This window comes from Bos mutus, chromosome 1 (genome assembly GCF_027580195.1).
Source record: "Bos mutus isolate GX-2022 chromosome 1, NWIPB_WYAK_1.1, whole genome shotgun sequence".
Taxonomy (NCBI): domain Eukaryota; kingdom Metazoa; phylum Chordata; class Mammalia; order Artiodactyla; family Bovidae; genus Bos; species Bos mutus.
In genome coordinates this window covers 126,347,381-126,365,691 of record NC_091617.1, presented here as the reverse complement: position 1 = coordinate 126,365,691, position 18,311 = coordinate 126,347,381, and the positions used below count along the sequence as shown (strand labels likewise).

At 43.8% G+C, this 18,311-nt stretch overlaps 1 protein-coding gene across 14 annotated transcripts in view; it reads left to right on the top strand.

The window, feature by feature from the left end:
• ZBTB38 (zinc finger and BTB domain containing 38) overlaps positions 1 to 11,176 on the top strand; it is a 145,348-nt gene extending 134,172 nt beyond the window's left edge. For 10 of the 14 annotated variants that reach the window (XM_070375281.1, XM_070375263.1, XM_070375257.1 and 7 more), the window contains one exon: positions 4,532 to 11,176. In XM_070375281.1, coding sequence (XP_070231382.1) covers positions 4,532 to 8,146 — 3,615 coding nt within the window. In that variant the 3' untranslated portion in view covers positions 8,147 to 11,176. Of the gene's footprint in view, positions 1 to 1,899; positions 2,213 to 4,531 lie in introns of all 14 variants that reach the window. The other 4 variants (XM_070375327.1, XM_070375320.1, XM_070375338.1 and 1 more) reach the window with 1 other exon arrangement.
• The last annotated feature ends 7,135 nt before the right edge of the window (positions 11,177 to 18,311 follow it).

Here is an 18,311-nt window from a genome sequence, read left to right as displayed (position 1 = left end):
TTAAAATATTGGCTCACCAAAAGTTTTGTAACAATAACATTTTTCATGCTTATTTATTCCATCTCGGTGATACTACTGAAAATAATAGATATATTATACAAAACTTGCTTTTTAGTACATGTTTCAGAATATTACATATAAACTTAATCTCACCTGCTTTCCAGCTTCTATTTCTTTTTCTGAAATGTGTTGTGGGCTTTCCATTAGCAAGAACTCCTAAGACTTCTGTTTTTACTTACTCTCAATGAAGAAAAATAGCAGAGGAGATCACTTTTTTTTTTTTAAGTCAAAGAATACTATTTTTGGTGGGAATGACTGCCTCCCCCCTGAACTCATTTAAGTCTGAATTCTAACTTTAGGGATATACTTAAAGTAAGGATGACTGTTCAAAACTCCGGGTCCAATGTGATTTTACTTCATGTTCTCGTCAGTGGCGCAAACCAAACTGGCCAACGGGGCCGGGCTGGGCTTGGTGCTGAGAGAAGCCGCTGGGCAGTGAGCGCCGGGAAAGGCAGCACGTGCCTGCAGCTGCCCGGTTGCCAGGCGGGCAGCAGCCCCGCTGTTGTCCAGTCTTCCTGTTTCTCAAGAGAAGACACATTGATATTTATGTTAAATCTTACTGTTCTTTGACATCAACTTTTTTTTTTCCAAAACCATGGTCCAAATGCTACCTGTATCAAACACCACTGGTAGGGACCAGCTGTGTTTGAGGGCCACAGTGGGTCCCCTCTGGTCTTCAGACTTCAAACTCAGTTGCACGTCGGACATGTAGAATATGACTTGAAATTGCATCTTTGACAACTGTCACTGCCTTTTCACCTTGTATTTATGGATTTGGATGCTTTGTTCCAAACTGTGACATGGGCTCCTTGATTACAAGCTTCTTGAGGGCATGAAACTCAGCTGTGCCTCGTTCTGACTGAACTTCGTGTTCCTCAGCTTTGTCCACTTCAGCAGGCAGAGCTGAAGTCAGTGTCACCTCTCCCGGAAAGGGGGTTTGGTGAGGCACTCCTGCCTTCCCTCACCCCATCCCGGGGCCACTCCCCGCTACTCTTTGTCCCAGCACTCCTGATCCTGCACCTTCACTGAGAATCTTGGCTTTACAGCATTGTGTGAACCCGTCTTACCTTCCCTGCTATACTGCAGACCTTTGGGGGCAGAATTTTTGTTTCTGTTACAGTGCTGGATTTTAGTGTCAGCCCCCAGACCTGGTTATGGCAGATGGATAAAAACCACGTGAATATCCTCTGAGACAAGATTTTTCAGTGTTTACTTGTGTGCCTTTCAAATTTGTTATCACAGGGACAAATAGAATGTTCCTTATTCGCTAAATAAGGTACAAAAATATATATAGGTTCCAGGGTCTCACCTCAGCTATTCCAAACAAGAATCTCTGCGAGGGGACTCTGTAAATGCTGTACTATATTAAAGCTTCCCAGGTGATTCAGATACATAGCCAGGTTCGAGAACTTCTGTCCCACAGCATAAAGTAGGTATTCAGTAAATCTCTGTTCCAAGGAGAAATGAACTCTTGTCTTCCTATAGCACTCAGCCAATATTCAAGAAATAATGGTCAAGAGAATTAAATTCTGAATTCACATACTAACTCTCCCCATCTCACCTTTTTAGGTGGGGCTGAGGCCATCTACTCCTTCCCAGGCTCTCACACTGTCTGGGGTGGATGGATTAATTCTTACCTGGGCCAGAGGATGGCCTGACTAGCTGGTTTGCAACCAGCTGGCCTCCCTCTAATCCTGTCCATGTGCTGAAGCCTCAGGGATCCTGAGTGATTTAACTCAAATCTAATGATAACTTTTAATGATAACTAGTACTTGCAATATAAAACTTGCTGTGGGGAGTCCACTAGAGCCTGTTATGATCTGGTCTGACCTTTTCAAGCTTCCCAGGTGGTGCTAGTGGTAAAGAATCCACCTGCCAACGCATGAGACACGGGGTTTGAGTCCTGGGTCGGGAAGATCCCCTGGAGGAGGAAATAGCAACCGACTCCAGTATTCTTGCCTGAAAAATCCAATGGACAGAGGAGGCTGGTGGTCCACAATCCATAGGGCCGAAAAGAGTCAGACATGACCGAACGACTGAGCACACACGACCCTTCCAAACAGGAGAAGATATGAGAAGGGAGAGAAAGTAGATCCCCCAGGGGCCCAAAACAGAGACCTCACGGAAGACCAAAGAGGCACCTGCCAAGTAGGTAGGTCACTGATCTGTGTAAGCCAGTGAAGGATAGACTCTGGCAATCCATTCAGGGTGACCCTTTCTCTCTTCAGGGGTACAGAGGGGGCCATAAAGATTCCTTTTTATTTAATTTTATTTAAAGATATAATCCCCCACATCCCTGGAAAAGATTCATGGAAGGTTACAGGTAAAGGCAGGTGAAACAAGAGTAGAAGAGCTATCACTAAATAAAGTGAGACAGTGGTCACACCAGAAACCCAGGCTCACGGTGGCTACAACAGTCGACGGTAAACCTTAGCTCTAAGCTTCCTTGTTTCGAGAATTAAAAAAGAAACGTGGTGAGTGCATTGTTCTCATTATCTGGTTAATGAAAAATTTGTTAGTAGAAATGCACTTTTTCCAGTGGCTGAATGAGATAAAAGAAGTTATCAAATGGATTCTTGTATAAAGGACACTAAATAACATAATGGGCACAGCTCATAATTGCTTTACAAAAAGGTAGAAAGAGAGAGGCTTTAATGTGGCCATCTGGTCTTTCCAACTGAATGAATGCCATGAGCTAAACGTTTTATTCCGGTGCTAGGAAGACATGGCCACTGGGAGTTAAAGAGCGGCAAGCTGTATGGGCTTTCTGGACATCACCTGATCAGAGAGAGAGAGACTTGATGAACAGCAGCTGGGTAGTATGTCTTTTAGACCAGAGCAGGTATTTTGGCCAGGGCACTGCAGTTTAAGTGCAGGAGTGATCTCTTAGCATATAGTGAAATTAGTTTGCTGAGTTGCTGTTAGCATTTTTTAAGTGAAAGATAATAGAACAGGACAGACAGCATCACACCTCTCAAGGGTAAGTTTTAGCTTCACTTTTGTCTCGAGTCCCTATGCACCGTGTATTTTTTACTGTAGCTAACCATGAAAGCTGGTGCTTTGGACTGTCCCTCACTAGAACAGTAGTGGGTAGGCTCTGGCCAACCCAGGCTCATTATAGAACATAGAGAATAATATGACCTGAGTACAACAGGAGCGGGATCCTCAGACCAGAGCAAGAGCCACCGTGCCTTTAAATTGTGCTAATTTAAGAACCTGTGACTAGACAGTATTATAAACTCAGAAACATACTTCTCTGGTTTTGTGTTTTGTTTCCATTTGGGTTGCCTTTAGTACCTCACAGAGTTATTTTTGAACACCCCAGTCTACTATGGCTATGATAAAAGGGAAATCAGAGGAATGAGATGGGTCCCCATACAGGCCAGTAGTGCAGAGGGTGGGGCCCCTGGTGGTCAGACTCAGTCATGCAGACCAAGACTTTCCACTGAGAGACCTTTCAGAGCCACAGATGAGGAATGATTCCTCCAGTTCTTGCTTCTTCCCTGAGCAGCCAATAACTTTAGTTACAGATACTGCTTGCTTCAGCTTCCCCAGTGGCTCAGCAGTAAAGCCTCCACCTGCAATGCAGGAGACCCTGGGTGCGGAAGATTCTCTGGAGCAGAAAAGGGCAACCCACTCCAGTATTCTTGCATGGGAAATCCTATGGACAGAGGAACATGGCAGGCTACAGTCCTTGGGGTCACTAAGAGTCAGACATGACTGAGGGCATGCGCGCGTGCACGCACGCACGCACACACACACACACACACACACACACTGCTTAGTTAAGGAAAACTTAAAAAAAATAATTTTCTTGCTTCATGAACTAAGGTGAAAGTGAAAGTCACTCAGTCGTGTCCAGTTCTTTGCGACCCCATGGACTATACAGCCTATGGAATTCTCCAGGCCAGAATACTGGAGTGGGTAGCCTTTTCCTTCTCCAGGGGATCTTCCCAACCCAGGAATCGAACCAAGGTCTCCTGCATTGCTGGCTATGTTTGGATCAAATCATTAGGGTGGATCATCAGAAATAGACAGCAGTCTTGTGATGGGACCATGACATTGCCTGATTCTAAGAATTGAACACAGCAGCCCTGAGTGATGATGAGACCCTTAACATTTATCAGGGAACCTTACCCTGCCCCCCCACACACACCAAATTTGGACATGTATATGTAGCCTACAACTTTGGAGAAAGTCAGAGAAAAAGTTCTGGGAGGATTTCCAACTATAACAACTGTGAGCAATGGTATGAGAAACAGGCTGGGGCAAGATAAAGATTAAGCTTCTAAGGTTGACTCCAAGTCTTTGGAGCAACAACGAAATGAGATTAAAAAGAAACAAAGACTACAAAACTCTGTATTTTCATACATAAAGTAAGATTTTCAAAGAAATCAAAAATAGCCTATACACCAAAGAGCTCCTCATGGAAGGACCTTTATCTCTGACCACTTCTCTCTTCTTCTTTTAGATGACAGTCATGTCCCTTTCCAGGGACCTCAAGGACAACTTACACAGCGACACAGTGCTCTCCATCTTAAACGAGCAGCGCATTCGGGGCATTTTGTGTGATGTCACTATCATTGTGGAAGACACCAAGTTTAAAGCCCACAGCAATGTCCTGGCTGCTTCAAGCCTTTATTTCAAAAACATCTTTTGGAGCCATACCATCTGTATTTCCAGCCACGTCCTGGAGCTGGATGATCTCAAAGCTGAAGTGTTTACAGAAATCCTCAATTATATCTACAGCTCCACAGTCGTCGTCAAGAGACAGGAAACTGTCACTGATCTCGCAGCTGCTGGGAAAAAGCTGGGAATATCCTTCTTGGAAGATCTTACTGATCGCAACTTCTCCAATTCCCCGGGTCCCTATGTATTCTGCATTACTGAGAAGGGAGTGGTTAAGGAAGAAAAAAATGAAAAAAGGCATGAAGAACCAGCCATCACTAATGGGCCAAGGATCACAAATGCATTTTCCATCATCGAAACAGAAAACAGTAATAACATGTTCTCCCCACTGGACTTGAGAGCAAGTTTCAAAAAGGTCTCTGACTCCATGAGGAACACCAGCCTCTGCCTGGAGAGGACTGACGTCTGCCACGAGGTGGAGCCCGTGCGCACCCTCGCCGAGCACTCCTACGCCGTGTCTGCCGTGTCTTCCGTGGCTGAGGCTTACAGAAGTCAGCCTGCCCGGGAACAGGACAGCAGCTCACCTGCGAAAACAGGGAAGGAGAACTCTGAAGCTGTTGCAGCAAAACCGAAAACATGCCGAAAGCCAAAGACACTCTCCGTACCCCAGGAATCAGATTCCGCTCCAGAAAATATACCACCCCCTCCAGCAAGCAACTTGGAGGTGCGTCAAGAAGAAAGTCCGCAGCCAGCTGCAGTTCTTTCCCTTTCAAAATCTCCCAGCCACAACGAAGGAGAGGTCCAATTTCCCAGGGCGGAGGGAAATAAATCCTCTGATGTCCCTGGGCCGCCAGCCGCCGAGGTGCCGCCTCTCGTTTACAACTGCAGCTGTTGTTCCAAATCTTTCGAGAGCAGCACTTTGCTCAGCGCCCACATGCAGCTTCACAAGCCGACCCAGGAGCCCTTGGTGTGCAAGCACTGCAACAAGCAGTTCAGCACCCTCAACAGGCTGGATCGGCATGAGCAGATCTGCATGAGGTCCAGCCACATGCCCGTTCCTGGAGGGAATCAGCGCTTCTTAGAAAACTATCCCACCATCGGGCAGAATGGAAGTTCATTCACAGGTCCAGAACCTTTATTAGCTGAGAATAGGATTGGTGACTTTTCCAGTCCCGGGAGTACGCTGCCAGAAACAGAACACATAGTTAAATTTGTTAATGGGCAAATGCTCTACAGCTGCGTGGTGTGCAAACGCAGTTACGTGACTTTATCCAGCCTCCGAAGACATGCAAATGTTCACTCCTGGAGGAGAACATATCCTTGCCATTACTGCAACAAAGTGTTTGCCTTGGCTGAGTACAGGACAAGACACGAGATTTGGCACACAGGGGAAAGGCGGTATCAGTGCATTTTCTGCCTGGAGACATTCATGACCTACTATATACTCAAAAACCACCAGAAGTCTTTTCATGCCATCGATCACAGACTTTCCATCAGTAAGAAAACAGCAAATGGAGGCTTGAAGCCTAGTGTCTATCCATATAAACTTTACAGGCTCCTGCCCATGAAATGCAAGAGGGCTCCTTACAAGAGCTACCGACATTCTTCCTATGAAAATGCTCGAGAAAACAGTCAGCTAAATGAGCCTGCACCTGGTCCCTATGTTATTCAGAATCCACACAGCTCTGAATTACCTACTCTGAATTTCCAGGACAGTGTAAACACCTTGACCAACAGTCCAGCCATCCCATTGGAAACACCAGCACGTCAGGACGTGCCCACTTCGGCCAGTATACAAAACGCAGAAGGTACCAAATGGGGTGAGAGGGGAGAGTTAAAAGTGGATCTGGACAATAACTTTTATTCCACAGAGGTGTCGGTTTCTTCCACTGAAAACGCTGTCAGTTCGGACCCCCGAGCAGGGGATGTGCCAGTTTTGGCTGTGAGTAACGGCAGTGAGAACTCCACCTCTGTGATCAGCTACAGCGGCTCAGCCCCCTCGGTCATCGTGCACAGCAGCCAGTTTTCATCGGTGATAATGCACAGCAATGCCATTGCTGCCATGACCAGCCGCAACCCCAGAGGAGCTCCTTCAGACCAGACTGTCAGTCAGACCCCAAAAGAGGACGGCAAGCCCGCCGAGCCAGACAAAGTTGGGAGGGCCGTCAGCAGACCCAAGAGCATGAAGGAGAAAAAGAAAGCCGGCCCGTGTAGCAGGGGAGAAGTACCAGAGGAGTCCAAATTCACTGCTGATCCTGGAGGCTCACTGGGCAAAACTACAAATACCATTAAAGAAACGAGTAAAATTGAAACCTACATCGCAAAGCCCGCTCTCCCTGGAACCTCCACAAACAGCAACGTCGCACCCCTTTGTCAAATAACGGTGAAAATCGGAAATGAAGCCATTGTGAAGAGGCACATCCTCGGCTCTAAACTGTTCTATAAGAGAGGGCGGAGACCCAAGTATCAAACGCCGGAGGAGACGCTGCCCCAGGAGAGCGACCAGGAAGCCAACGGAGACAACCCTCTCGGGCTCTGCCAGTCCGAGTGCATGGAGATGAGCGAGATGTTTGACGATGCCAGTGACCAGGATTCCACGGACAAACCGTGGCGCCCGTACTACAACTACAAACCCAAGAAGAAATCCAGACAGTTGAGAAAAATGAGGAAGGCCAGCTGGAGGAAGGAGCATGAAAACAGGAGCCCGAGCAGTAAGTGTAGATACCCGGCCGACCTGGACTGTGCGGTGGTGGGCAAGGCTCCGCAGGAGAAGGCCTTCGAGGAAGAGGAAAACAAAGAGATGCCTAAGCTGCAGTGTGAACTCTGCGACGACGGAGACAAAGCCTCAGGGGCCGGGAGCCAAGGGAGGCCCCACCGGCATCTCACGGCCCGGCCTTACGCATGCGAGCTCTGTGCCAAGCAGTTTCAGAGCCCCTCCACCCTCAAAATGCACATGCGGTGCCACACGGGAGAGAAGCCATACCAGTGCAAGACCTGCGGCCGGTGCTTCTCCGTGCACGGCAACCTCCAGAAGCATGAGCGCATCCACCTGGGCGTGAAGGAGTTCGTCTGTCAGTACTGCAACAAGGCCTTCACTTTGAACGAGACCCTCAAAATCCACGAAAGGATCCACACGGGAGAAAAACGATACCACTGTCAGTTCTGCTTTCAGAGTTTTTTGTATCTGTCCACGAAAAGGAATCACGAGCAGAGGCATATCAGGGAGCATAACGGGAAGGGCTATGCCTGCTTCCAGTGCCCCAAAATTTGCAAAACAGCTGCTGCTCTGGGAATGCACCAGAAGAAACACTTGTTCAAAAGCCCCAGTCAGCAGGAGAAAACGGAAGGTGACATGGGCCACGAAAACTCCAGTCCCCTGGAGAATCCACATTTCATTGATTCGGAAGGTACTGAGCAAAAGGATAATGTACAAACCGTTGTTGATAATGTCCTTTGAATGGAGATCCTTAGGGGAAAAAAAACCTTTGAGAATACAAGTTGGTGGGGGTTTTTTTGTGTTTTTTTTTTTAGTTAGATGTTTCTTTTGTTTCTGTTTAGTTTTGTTCACTTAACAGCTATGAAGGAGTGAAATGTAACAAAGAAAATCTCATTTGTTCAAATTCCAGAAGGAGGATCCTAATATCCTCTCTGGGTTTTAGCATTAACCTCATGCGAAGTACACAAAAACAAAATAGCCGAATCTTCCAGTATCCCAAGTGTCTTGTGAAAGTTTATGAAGTTCTAAGTTGTGATATTTTTGCCAGTGGGAGAAAAAAAGAGTTTAATTTTAGTGTAATTTAAAACTTTCTGGTGAGTGCTCAGAGGAGCTGGCTGCTGAACTGTCTTTAGTAACTGGAGATATAAGGGTCAGATATCATGAAAATGTCACCTTCATAAATATGTTAAAAGGTAAATGAGCTATGACAGTCATTATTCTCATCCAGCTTCTGCACTATTAAAAATTGTTTAAATTAATGGGTACATATGAAATAATAGTATAGCTGAAAATACTTGTGAAATGAGTAACCCAAGTAGGACATTCATACGTTATCTAGAACTACTTTTCTGCAACACAAACCTTGTAAAATACAGATATAAAGCACTATAACTTTTAACTGTCCATGTCCCCTGTAGCGAATTATAATGATGAGCAATAGATCTGCAAATAATGAGAACTGATGTAAAAATCAGTAGGAAGCATTTTGAGTATGACTTCAGAGCATGTGTATGCTTTTAGATGGAATGCTGTTCTCTTGAAGTTATGGCTGAGCTGTTACTAGAACCGGTCTTCTCAAGTCCCAAAAAACATAGGTCATGCCTTATCCACGGGGGAGAACCTTCCCAGAAGTTACTTGTGATTACCTGTGCTGTGCTGTGTATTACTTTCTAGTGGCCTCACTTCAGAAAATGAAAAAAGGTCAAATTCTTCTGAAACTCCCTGAAGTCTTCCATCCATCACAAGGCCATGGACGTGGAGGTCTTTCCAGATAGATTTAACTATTCTCAAGGGTTCAAGTAAAACCTAGCATCTCCTGTATCACTGAAGGAGTGTCTTGGAAATTAAGTGCAAGGCACACGTGTGGTGGTGAATTCCCAGGCACTTGAAAGCGACAGAAAGCCTAATCCCTACAATTGTCAGCCTTCTTGGAAATCATGCAGCCCACAAGCATATACTATTTAAAAAATAAATAAAGGACAACAGAAACACACACACCCCTGCCCCACCCAATAATGACTTGAGTGGGTAGGAAGTGATGACCTTCCTTGCCTCAAATGGAGCTTTGTCTTTGGAGGGTGGGGAGATAGAATGTGAATTGACGAGGTTCCATGACTTACATGCTTCAAAAATATATAGAATATATTCACAAGTCAGATGCCTTGTCTTCATGTTTGCAGACAACTGAGACCCTGGTTCAATTCCTGGGTCAGGAAGATTTTCTGGAGAAGGGATAGGCTACCCACTCCAGTATTCTTGGGCTTCCCTTGTAGCTCAGCTGGTAAAGAATCCACCTGCAATGCAGGAGACTTGGGTTCAGTCCCTGGGTTGGGAAGATCCCCTGGAGAAGGGAAAGGCTCCCCACTCCAGTGTTCTGGCCTGGAGAGTTCCATGGGCTGTATAGTCCATGGGGTTGCAGAGTCGGACACGACTGAGCCACTTTCAGCCCCCTTGCTAAAAACCCATTTCTGTGTTTAATGTTCTTATTCTTTGACCCACACCATCAACACTGCCCTCAAAGTCTAACCCCCCTATAGAATATTCCATCACGTGGACTAGGTTCCTGGGAAGCTGGAAATCACGATTCTTTAACTTTTTAAACTGCCAGAATAGGAGGGAGAGAGAAAACATTCTTACCCATTTGATACCAGAACACCAGTATGAGCAGAATCTGGAACCCAGTTCAAGGATGACCTGCAGCCATTCGTGTTCACAGGATTTGACAGCTGGAAACCCAAGGTTACTAGATTACCATTGTGAAGAAATGGCTTGAAGGACTCCGGGTTCTCTCTTCAAGTGTTGTGATGTCTCCACAAAGAAGACTTCATATGGATTGGGGTGGACCAGAAAGCATCTCAACACCCAGAAAAGGACATAATCAAAGCTGATCTTTTTATACTGTAGTACTTTGTTGTTAAATAACCCCAATATTGTATTTGCATTTATCTTTTGTTCATCTACTTTCACTTACAAACAGTATTATGTAATAGAAGAAAATGGAAAAATGCAGATGAGTTCAACTTTATTTTATACATTGTATATATGTACACTTGAACCATTCATTTGGGTTTTGTTAAAGAGATAGTCACAAAGGGCTTATGCAAATCATTTTGAATTGATAATTAGAAAACTGAATAAGCAATCCTGTGATCTACCAATTTGTTTTATTTCAGTCAGGATTATGAATCAAGAATTACTGTGTATTTCAGTCATTTTGATTTGAAGTAACTCTAAATATAAAATGATTACATGTAACGATGTCTCCCAGCCCTTCCATGTGGATATTTTTTAAGTGGACTTGTATGCTAATAATTCTAGACCAAAGTAAATATGGCAGAATATTTATACATGAAAAAATAATTTTGCAAATATTTTCTATAATTGTATTATTCGTTTAAAATGTTGATAGCTTGTGTTAGTTTCAGGGAGGGGTGTATATTTTGATAAAAAATACTTGACTTTGTAATTCTGTATATTCTATACAATTTATAGCAGAGCCGTTTTAAGACAGCCTTGTCACACTTTTTGTTAATTGTGAAAATTTTATTCGAAGTGATGTTTATGCATTGAGTACATAACGACCAACTAGAGTTAAAGTAAGTGTGAACAGTGAAACATACTGTATGCTGTACAAGATATATTGTAATTTGCTGTTTTAGCATCTGTATTTTGGTTAGAAGATATTATTAAATGCAGATGTTAAGGGTTGGAAAAGTCTAATTTTATTTTTAGAACTAATGGATATAAATTTGTTTTTGCTTGATTAAAATAGCTCATTCTTATGTTGTCTCTTTTTAAACATTTTAGTGTTAATTCTTTTGTGTAGCCAAGCAGCAATTTCGTTTGTATGAGTCACAGCGTTGTTTCACATATGATTCATTCAGTATATTTCTGTTTCCTCACTTGTTTACATTCCATGGTACCTGCTTACATGCTTAGGACTCAAATGGAATATGACATTAAAAAAAAGCAGAATAAAAGAGACTGAAATCTTGTTATCATTTAGTGCTTTGGATAGGCCTGCTATTATGGTAAACCTGAGTGTTGGAAGTATTCTGCTCCAGTCATCCACAGAAAACAGTTTTCACGTATTAACTCCCAGGTATTTGGCAACGTTCTTGCCACGGTCTATCTCATTCAGTCCTTTCCCAACGACCCTGGGCAATAGACTTATTTATCTGCATTTTACAAGTGACTTTGAGAAGATCCCACAGCCAGCCAGCCAGGATCCCAACCCTTGGCCGCCTGACTCCAAAGCCCAGGCTTTTGTTCCTTCTCTGCGTCTTAGAGGGAAATGCTCAATGTAAACTGAACAGGGAGAGGAAGAGACCTGACCAAGTCGTGCAGCTTGTGGTGGTAGCTGTCACATTCTCAGCTGTAAGGAGGCCGTAGTAGGGTCAGCTCCCCCGACTCTACTCTGGTTTTCTTACTGAGGCCTCAATACTTTGGGCATTTGGTCAACTCTTATATTTGAGGATATTGCTCTATGAAGTCAGTTGGTAAAAGTTTGTAAACTTTTTTTAATGTGGAGTGAAATTATGATTTAATGCTGTTGTAAACTAGCCATTTTTCACATAAAAAAATCTGTCCTGTCATCGCAGATCATACTCCTGACCTTAGCTGCTGTTGCTGCTGCTGCTAAGTCGCTTCAGTCGTGTCCGACTCTGTGCGACCCCATAGATGGCAACCCACCAGACTCCCCCGTCCCTGGGATTCTCCAGGGAAGAACACTGGAGTGGGTTGCCATTTCCTTCTCCGATGCATGCAAGTGAAAAAGGAAAGTGAAGTCGCTCAGTCGTGTCCGACTCCTAGAGACCCTACGGACTGCAGCCTACCAGGCTCCTCTGTCCATGGGATTTTCCAGGCAGGAGTACTGGAGCGGGTTGCCATTGCCTTCTCCGTCAACCTTAGCTACTTATCTGCAAATACAGGCAATTAGTCACAATGGGTAATGTGACAGGAGAGCCAGAGGCTCAGGCAATATAACCCATCAGCAGCACAGGGAAAACAGCTCAAGTGTCCAGCCCTGATTGCTGGTCCACAGCATCAGTTTTGTATTTGAAGGGCAACCCAAACCAAATTCTCCAAAAATTCTATAACTATTGTCTGCTAAAAGGAACTTAATTTTATCTATCAAAACAGAAGAATTAATATTGAAAGCATTTGTAACCGTTGAGAAACTAGATTAAAACCATAAAAACAAATCACACAAAGCAGTCCTGTTTGTACATATCCTTTTTAAGATTTTTCTTGATGTGTACCATTTTTTAAAAATCTTTATCGAATTTGTTACAGTATTGCTTCTGTTTTATGTTTTGGGTAGTTTTTTTTGTTTGTTTGTTTTTGCATTGAGGCATGTGAGATCTTAGCTCCCCGACCAGGGATCGAACTCACATGCCCTGCTTTGCAAGGTGAAGTCTTACCACTGGACTGCTAAGGAAGCCCCTGTACATATCCTTTTAATGACTTCAGGGCTTTTTATCCTTATTGCTCACTTTCCTCTTTCTTACCTCCGATTGATTGATTTTACTCCACTCCCTGTTTCCATCTATTCCTCTTTGTGGGGACAATAGTTCTTCCCATTTCAAGCTCTTTTATCTGAAAACTCCTCAACTCACACCCGCATTGTGGCCTCTGTTAATCTAACCCCTCTTAGCCCCTCCTTTTCTTCTTCCCTCCCCAGTTTGCAGCCTTTGACCCTGAATATTCAAGCAAGTGAGCAGGCGAGTTGAGTTGGTGTGCAGTTTTTAAAACTAAATACTCCAAATTTAGATTTGGAAAAACTGTTTATAGCAGAAATGGGATTACGTTTTTATTATTTCCTTTATGACGTCTGAGATACCAACTAATTCTATTTAGTATGTTTTACTGAGAAGTCAAGAGCATCTTTTTCAATAATTTTTAAGGTTATGACTTTCTGTGTCATTATATGTTCAGTCATGTCCAACTGTGGCCCCATGAACTGTAGCCCACCAGGCTCCTCTGTCCATGGAATTTTCCAGTCAAGAATACTAGTGTGAATTGCCATTCCCTTCTCCAGGGTATCTTCCCAACCCAGGGATCAAACCTACATCTCCAGCATTGGCAAGATTCTTTACCACTAGCACCACCTGGGAATCATAGGAGTATTTTATTCCAGTTACAAGACACTTTGTTATATTTAAAAGCTGTAAAGAAGAATTTTATGAAGAATTTTATTTCATTTATTCAAAATATGTTTAATTTTCAGTATCCGGGATTTTGTCAAGGTTACGGCTACAGAGATAAAAGGGGTAACTTGTGACTTCAAGGAATCTGAGTCCAGGGAAGGAGGCAATAGCTGATTACAAAATAAGCCCTGAGCTCCTAGGGACTCAGAACCAAAGCAGGGAGCGTTGGCACTGAGCTGGGGCTTACAGAGCTTGGGCTTCCTAGTGTGGGCAGGTCCAAGTAGAATTGATTAAAAAGAGCTAGGAGTGAATGTATTTTGCCCCAAAAGCCTGGGTGGTGACTCATCACCTTTGTGGTGGTGAGTCAAGAGAGGTGTGCTAAGGGCACATCACTAGGGCCTCATGGGTCTGGCCAAAGAGTGGTTTGTTTTCTTTTTTTCTGTCTGAAAGCAGAAGGGCCATAGTGGGGGTTGGAGGAGCCCATGAGGGGCTGAGTGCTAGGAGATGAAGTCAGAGAGATGAATCACAGGTCCAAGCAAGATGAGAAGCCATTGCAGGGCTTAAACAGAGAGGAAACCATCTGATGTGTTTAAAGGCTCACCCTCCCGAAGTTCAGTGAACAGACCACAGGACGGGTTGGGGTGGGGAAATCAGATGAGAGGCTGAGGCAGCACACAGGAGAGATGACAGTAGCCTGGACAAGAATGGGAGCAATGAAAACGGACTAGGTCACATTCTGGATAGACTGTTTTTAATCTTGAATTTAAAAAATTTCAAGCATGCAGAAGTAGAATAGTATGGTGGACTCCAGTGTATCTACCCATCATCCAACTCCAACAATCCACCATTCGTAGCCAATTTTGTTCTACCTATACCCTCGCCTGCTTCCCCTCTGTACTGTATTGTTTTGAAGCATATCCCAGACATCATACTATTTTGTCGAAATATTTCAGAATATATCTTTTTTTTAAAAAAAAATAAGCATTTCTAATATAACCATACTATTATCACACATTCAAAAATAATATTCCTTAATATTATCAAATTCATTCATTAAAATTTCTGAATATCTTATAATTGTCGTAATCGTCTTTACAATTTGAATCAGCATCCAAATAAGGTCCCACACTACAACTGGTTGATATAGCTAAGTATCTTTTAATCTTTGGTTCCCCCATCGCTTTTTCCCCCTTTGTAATTTATTTATTTTTAATATTTATTTGGCTGCACTGGGTCTTAGTTGTGGTACTTGGGCTTAGTTGCTCTGCAGTATGTGGGATCCTAGTTCCCAACCAGGGATCAAACCTGAGTTGCCTGCATTGCAAGGTGAATTCTTAACCACTGAACCATCAGGAAAGTCCCTGAAATTTATTTTTGAGGAAATTAGATCCTAAAGAGTTTCTCAGTACCTGTGAAGCAGCAAGACAACTTCCTAGGGAGGTTTGTATGGTCCAGCTGAGCTTAGGGATGTACTGAAGATAGGATTTGCAGGTGATTTAAGTCCTGAAAATGGACTTAAATCCATTTAAGTGGATGAGGAAAACAGAACAGTCAAGAATGACTCTGAGCTTTGGGCCTGAGCAATTGGAAGGATGGAGTTGCCAATAGACAACTAGATACACAGATCAGAAGTTTGTAACAGAGGACAGTCTTCAGGTATGTATCTGCAAGTTATGTTTCATTCATTCAAAACATATTTGAGCCAAGTAATGAGAATCCTAGAGTGGGTGAAACCATTGGTCCCTGGAATTTGTGATCTAGTGAAAAACATAATACGCTAAATAATTACAACTATGGTAAGTGCTATTAAGAATAGATACATATTGTTATGGGGATATTTGATGGGGGGACCTAACCAAGTCTGGGAGTTCAAGAGAAGACATCCTTGAGGAAGTAATTTCTGAGCTGAAGTCTAAGGGATGAATGAGAGTTGAAATGGGAGAGAGTTTCCAGGTGGAATACAATACAAAAGTCTGCCTCTAGAATGAACAGGGTGCCCTGGAACCAGTGGTGGCCAGAAGACAAGAGAGATGGATCTGAGATGAGACTGGAGGACCACAGCCAGTCCACATGGCCCTCCCAGATCACACTAAGGACTTTGATCTTACACTCAGATCAGCGGGAAACCATTGATCTGTTTCCAGCAGATTGGGACAAAAGGAGGTATTGTCATCAGTTTTGTGTTGTTAAAAAGTCACTGTCACTGAAATGTAGAGCACAAACTGGAGGAGGGTAGGAAGCAGGAATAGAGCAGTTAGGAAGCTATTGCCATGGTCCAAGCTGGAGATGATGGCATGGGTTACATATAGACAGTAAAGATAGAAAAGGGGAGGATTTGAGAGCTATTGAGGGACTTCCCTGGTGGCTCAGGTGGTAAAGAATCTGCCTGCAATGCAGAAACCCAGGTTTGATCTCTGGGTTGGGAAGATCCCGAGGAGAAGGGAGTGGCTACCCACTCCAGTGTTCTTGCCTGGGAAATCCCATGGCCTGAGGAGCCTGGCAGGCTACAGTGCATAGGGTCGCAAAGAACTGGACACAACTGAGCAACTAACACTTGCATTTAGGTGACAGAATCAGCAGGGCTTGTTGGACTGGTCTGGGAAGGAGGGCTAAGAAGGAGTAAGGCTAACCTTTTGAATTCATAATTGTAGAAACTATGGGAATATAAGATGTCCTCTATAATGCTTCTATAGGAAAAGACAGAATCTCAGAAAACACCAATATGTGAAAGATGAGTTAAGTAAGAGCCTATTATAAGAGGCTGAGGCAAAGATGGTGTCAGAGAAGTCAGAGGAAAACTGAGGGAGTGGCAGCTAGGAAGCCAGAGATGAAGAACCTCTAAGAAAGGAAAGCATGGTCAGTTGTGTCGAATGAATATAAAGCCAAGTAAGGAAAGTCTAGGAAGTGCCCTTTCACCCTCAGCAACAGGAAGGTGACTGGCAGGGATGTCCTGGTAAATGGTAACCCTGGCTCTTTAATGGGGAAAGTGAAACTGAAGTCACTCAGTTGTATCCGACTCTTCGCGACCCCATGGACTGTAGCTTACCAGGCTTCTCCGTCTATGGGATTTTCCGGGCAAGAATACTGGAGTGGGTTGCCATTTCCTTCTCCAGGAGATCTTCCCAACCCAGAGATTGAACCCGGGTCTCCCTCATTGTAGGCAGATGCTTTACCGTCTGAGCCACCAGGGAAGTCCTAGATTTATAATATGTGTCAATTTCTGTGGTGTAAATACGCCCACAGTGGATGATTTTAAGCCACCAATACGATGTCACTGGTGGCAGATATGAGCCTGCTCTAGGGTCTCAACTTGTAATCTTGACATGAGTGGCTCCAGTGTGGTGGTGCAGGCAGGAATGAGGGGTGGATGCAAGAATGGGGGTGCAGACAGTGAGTGAGGCTCTTCTGTCAAGATGCTTAGCTCTGAAGGGGAGAAGAAAAACAGGCAAAGGCAACTAAGATCTGAAGATTGAGATTCCACCTGAGTCGAACAGGATGAGGAGGCAAGGGAGTTGAAGAGACTGGCAAGAGACTGGTTATAGCCAAGAAGCATGCTGGTGGGTGTTATTTAATTGATAAGTTGTGTTTGACTCTTTTGGGATCCCATGGATGATAGCATGCCATGGGATTTCCCAGGCAAGAATACTGGAATGGCAAGAATGACATTTCCTTCTCCAGGGCATCTTCCCAACCCAGGGATCAACCAGCAACTCCTGCATTGGCAGGTGGATTCTTTAACACTAAGCCACCAGGGAAGCCTAACAACTGTGGAGCTGGGGTTTAATTTAAAGAAATACAGACCTCAGTGTCTGATAAACACAAATGGAGGGTCAGACATGAGGTGTCTCAGTAAAGGTTAAAGAATCTATGTTCTACTTAGTGAATGCTTAGACTTGTAAGTTTCCAGGTTTTAATATTTTTCTAGGTGTTTTCTCTGTTTTCTTCACTGCTGTGTCTCCAGTGCTTCGGACATGGTCTAAGAGAGTAGATCTTTTTTTTTTAAGAATTTTTTGATGTTATTTTAAGTCTTTATTGAATGTGTTACAACACTGTTTCTGTTTTATGTTTTGGTTTTATGACTGTGAGGCATGTGAGATCTTAGCTCCTCAACAGGGATTGAAACTTCACCTCTCTGCAATGAAAGGTAAAGTCTTAACCACTGGACTACCACAAAGAAGTCCCAAGAGTAGATCTTAAACGTTCTCATCATGAGAAAAAAAAATTAACTATGTATGGTGATGAATGGTAACTAGATTTATTGTGATGATCATTTTGCTGTATGCACTGCTGAGCGCAGGACAGGCCATCCCCAAATAAGCCACAATAGCATGTTGATTATTTTGAATTAAAGTTACTTAAGAAACAGCCAAAGCAAGTGGGACGTGCTGATCCTCCTCTCTGTCTCCCTGGAAGCAGGAAATAAAGCTCTCAAGTGAGAAGGGCACCCCCTGTGTCTGGAGGTAAAAGGACAACCTTATTGCTGGAGACAGGGAACTCCATCCTTGAAGCCTGTGTGTAAGCAAACCTTGTCACTTCTTAAATTCCCTTCTCCAAGCTCGAACTCCATTTAGATTCTTCACTGAGAACACAAAGCCCAAGTTTCTTTGTCCTGTATGTAAAAAGTATAAAAGCTGTCCATTTTGGCCACTTCTTCGGTCCTATTTCTATGAGGCCTCCACACACATGAATTGAAATTTGTTCCTTTTTCTCCTATCAATCTTTCTTGCTGCTGCTGCTGCTAAGTCGCTTCAGTCGTG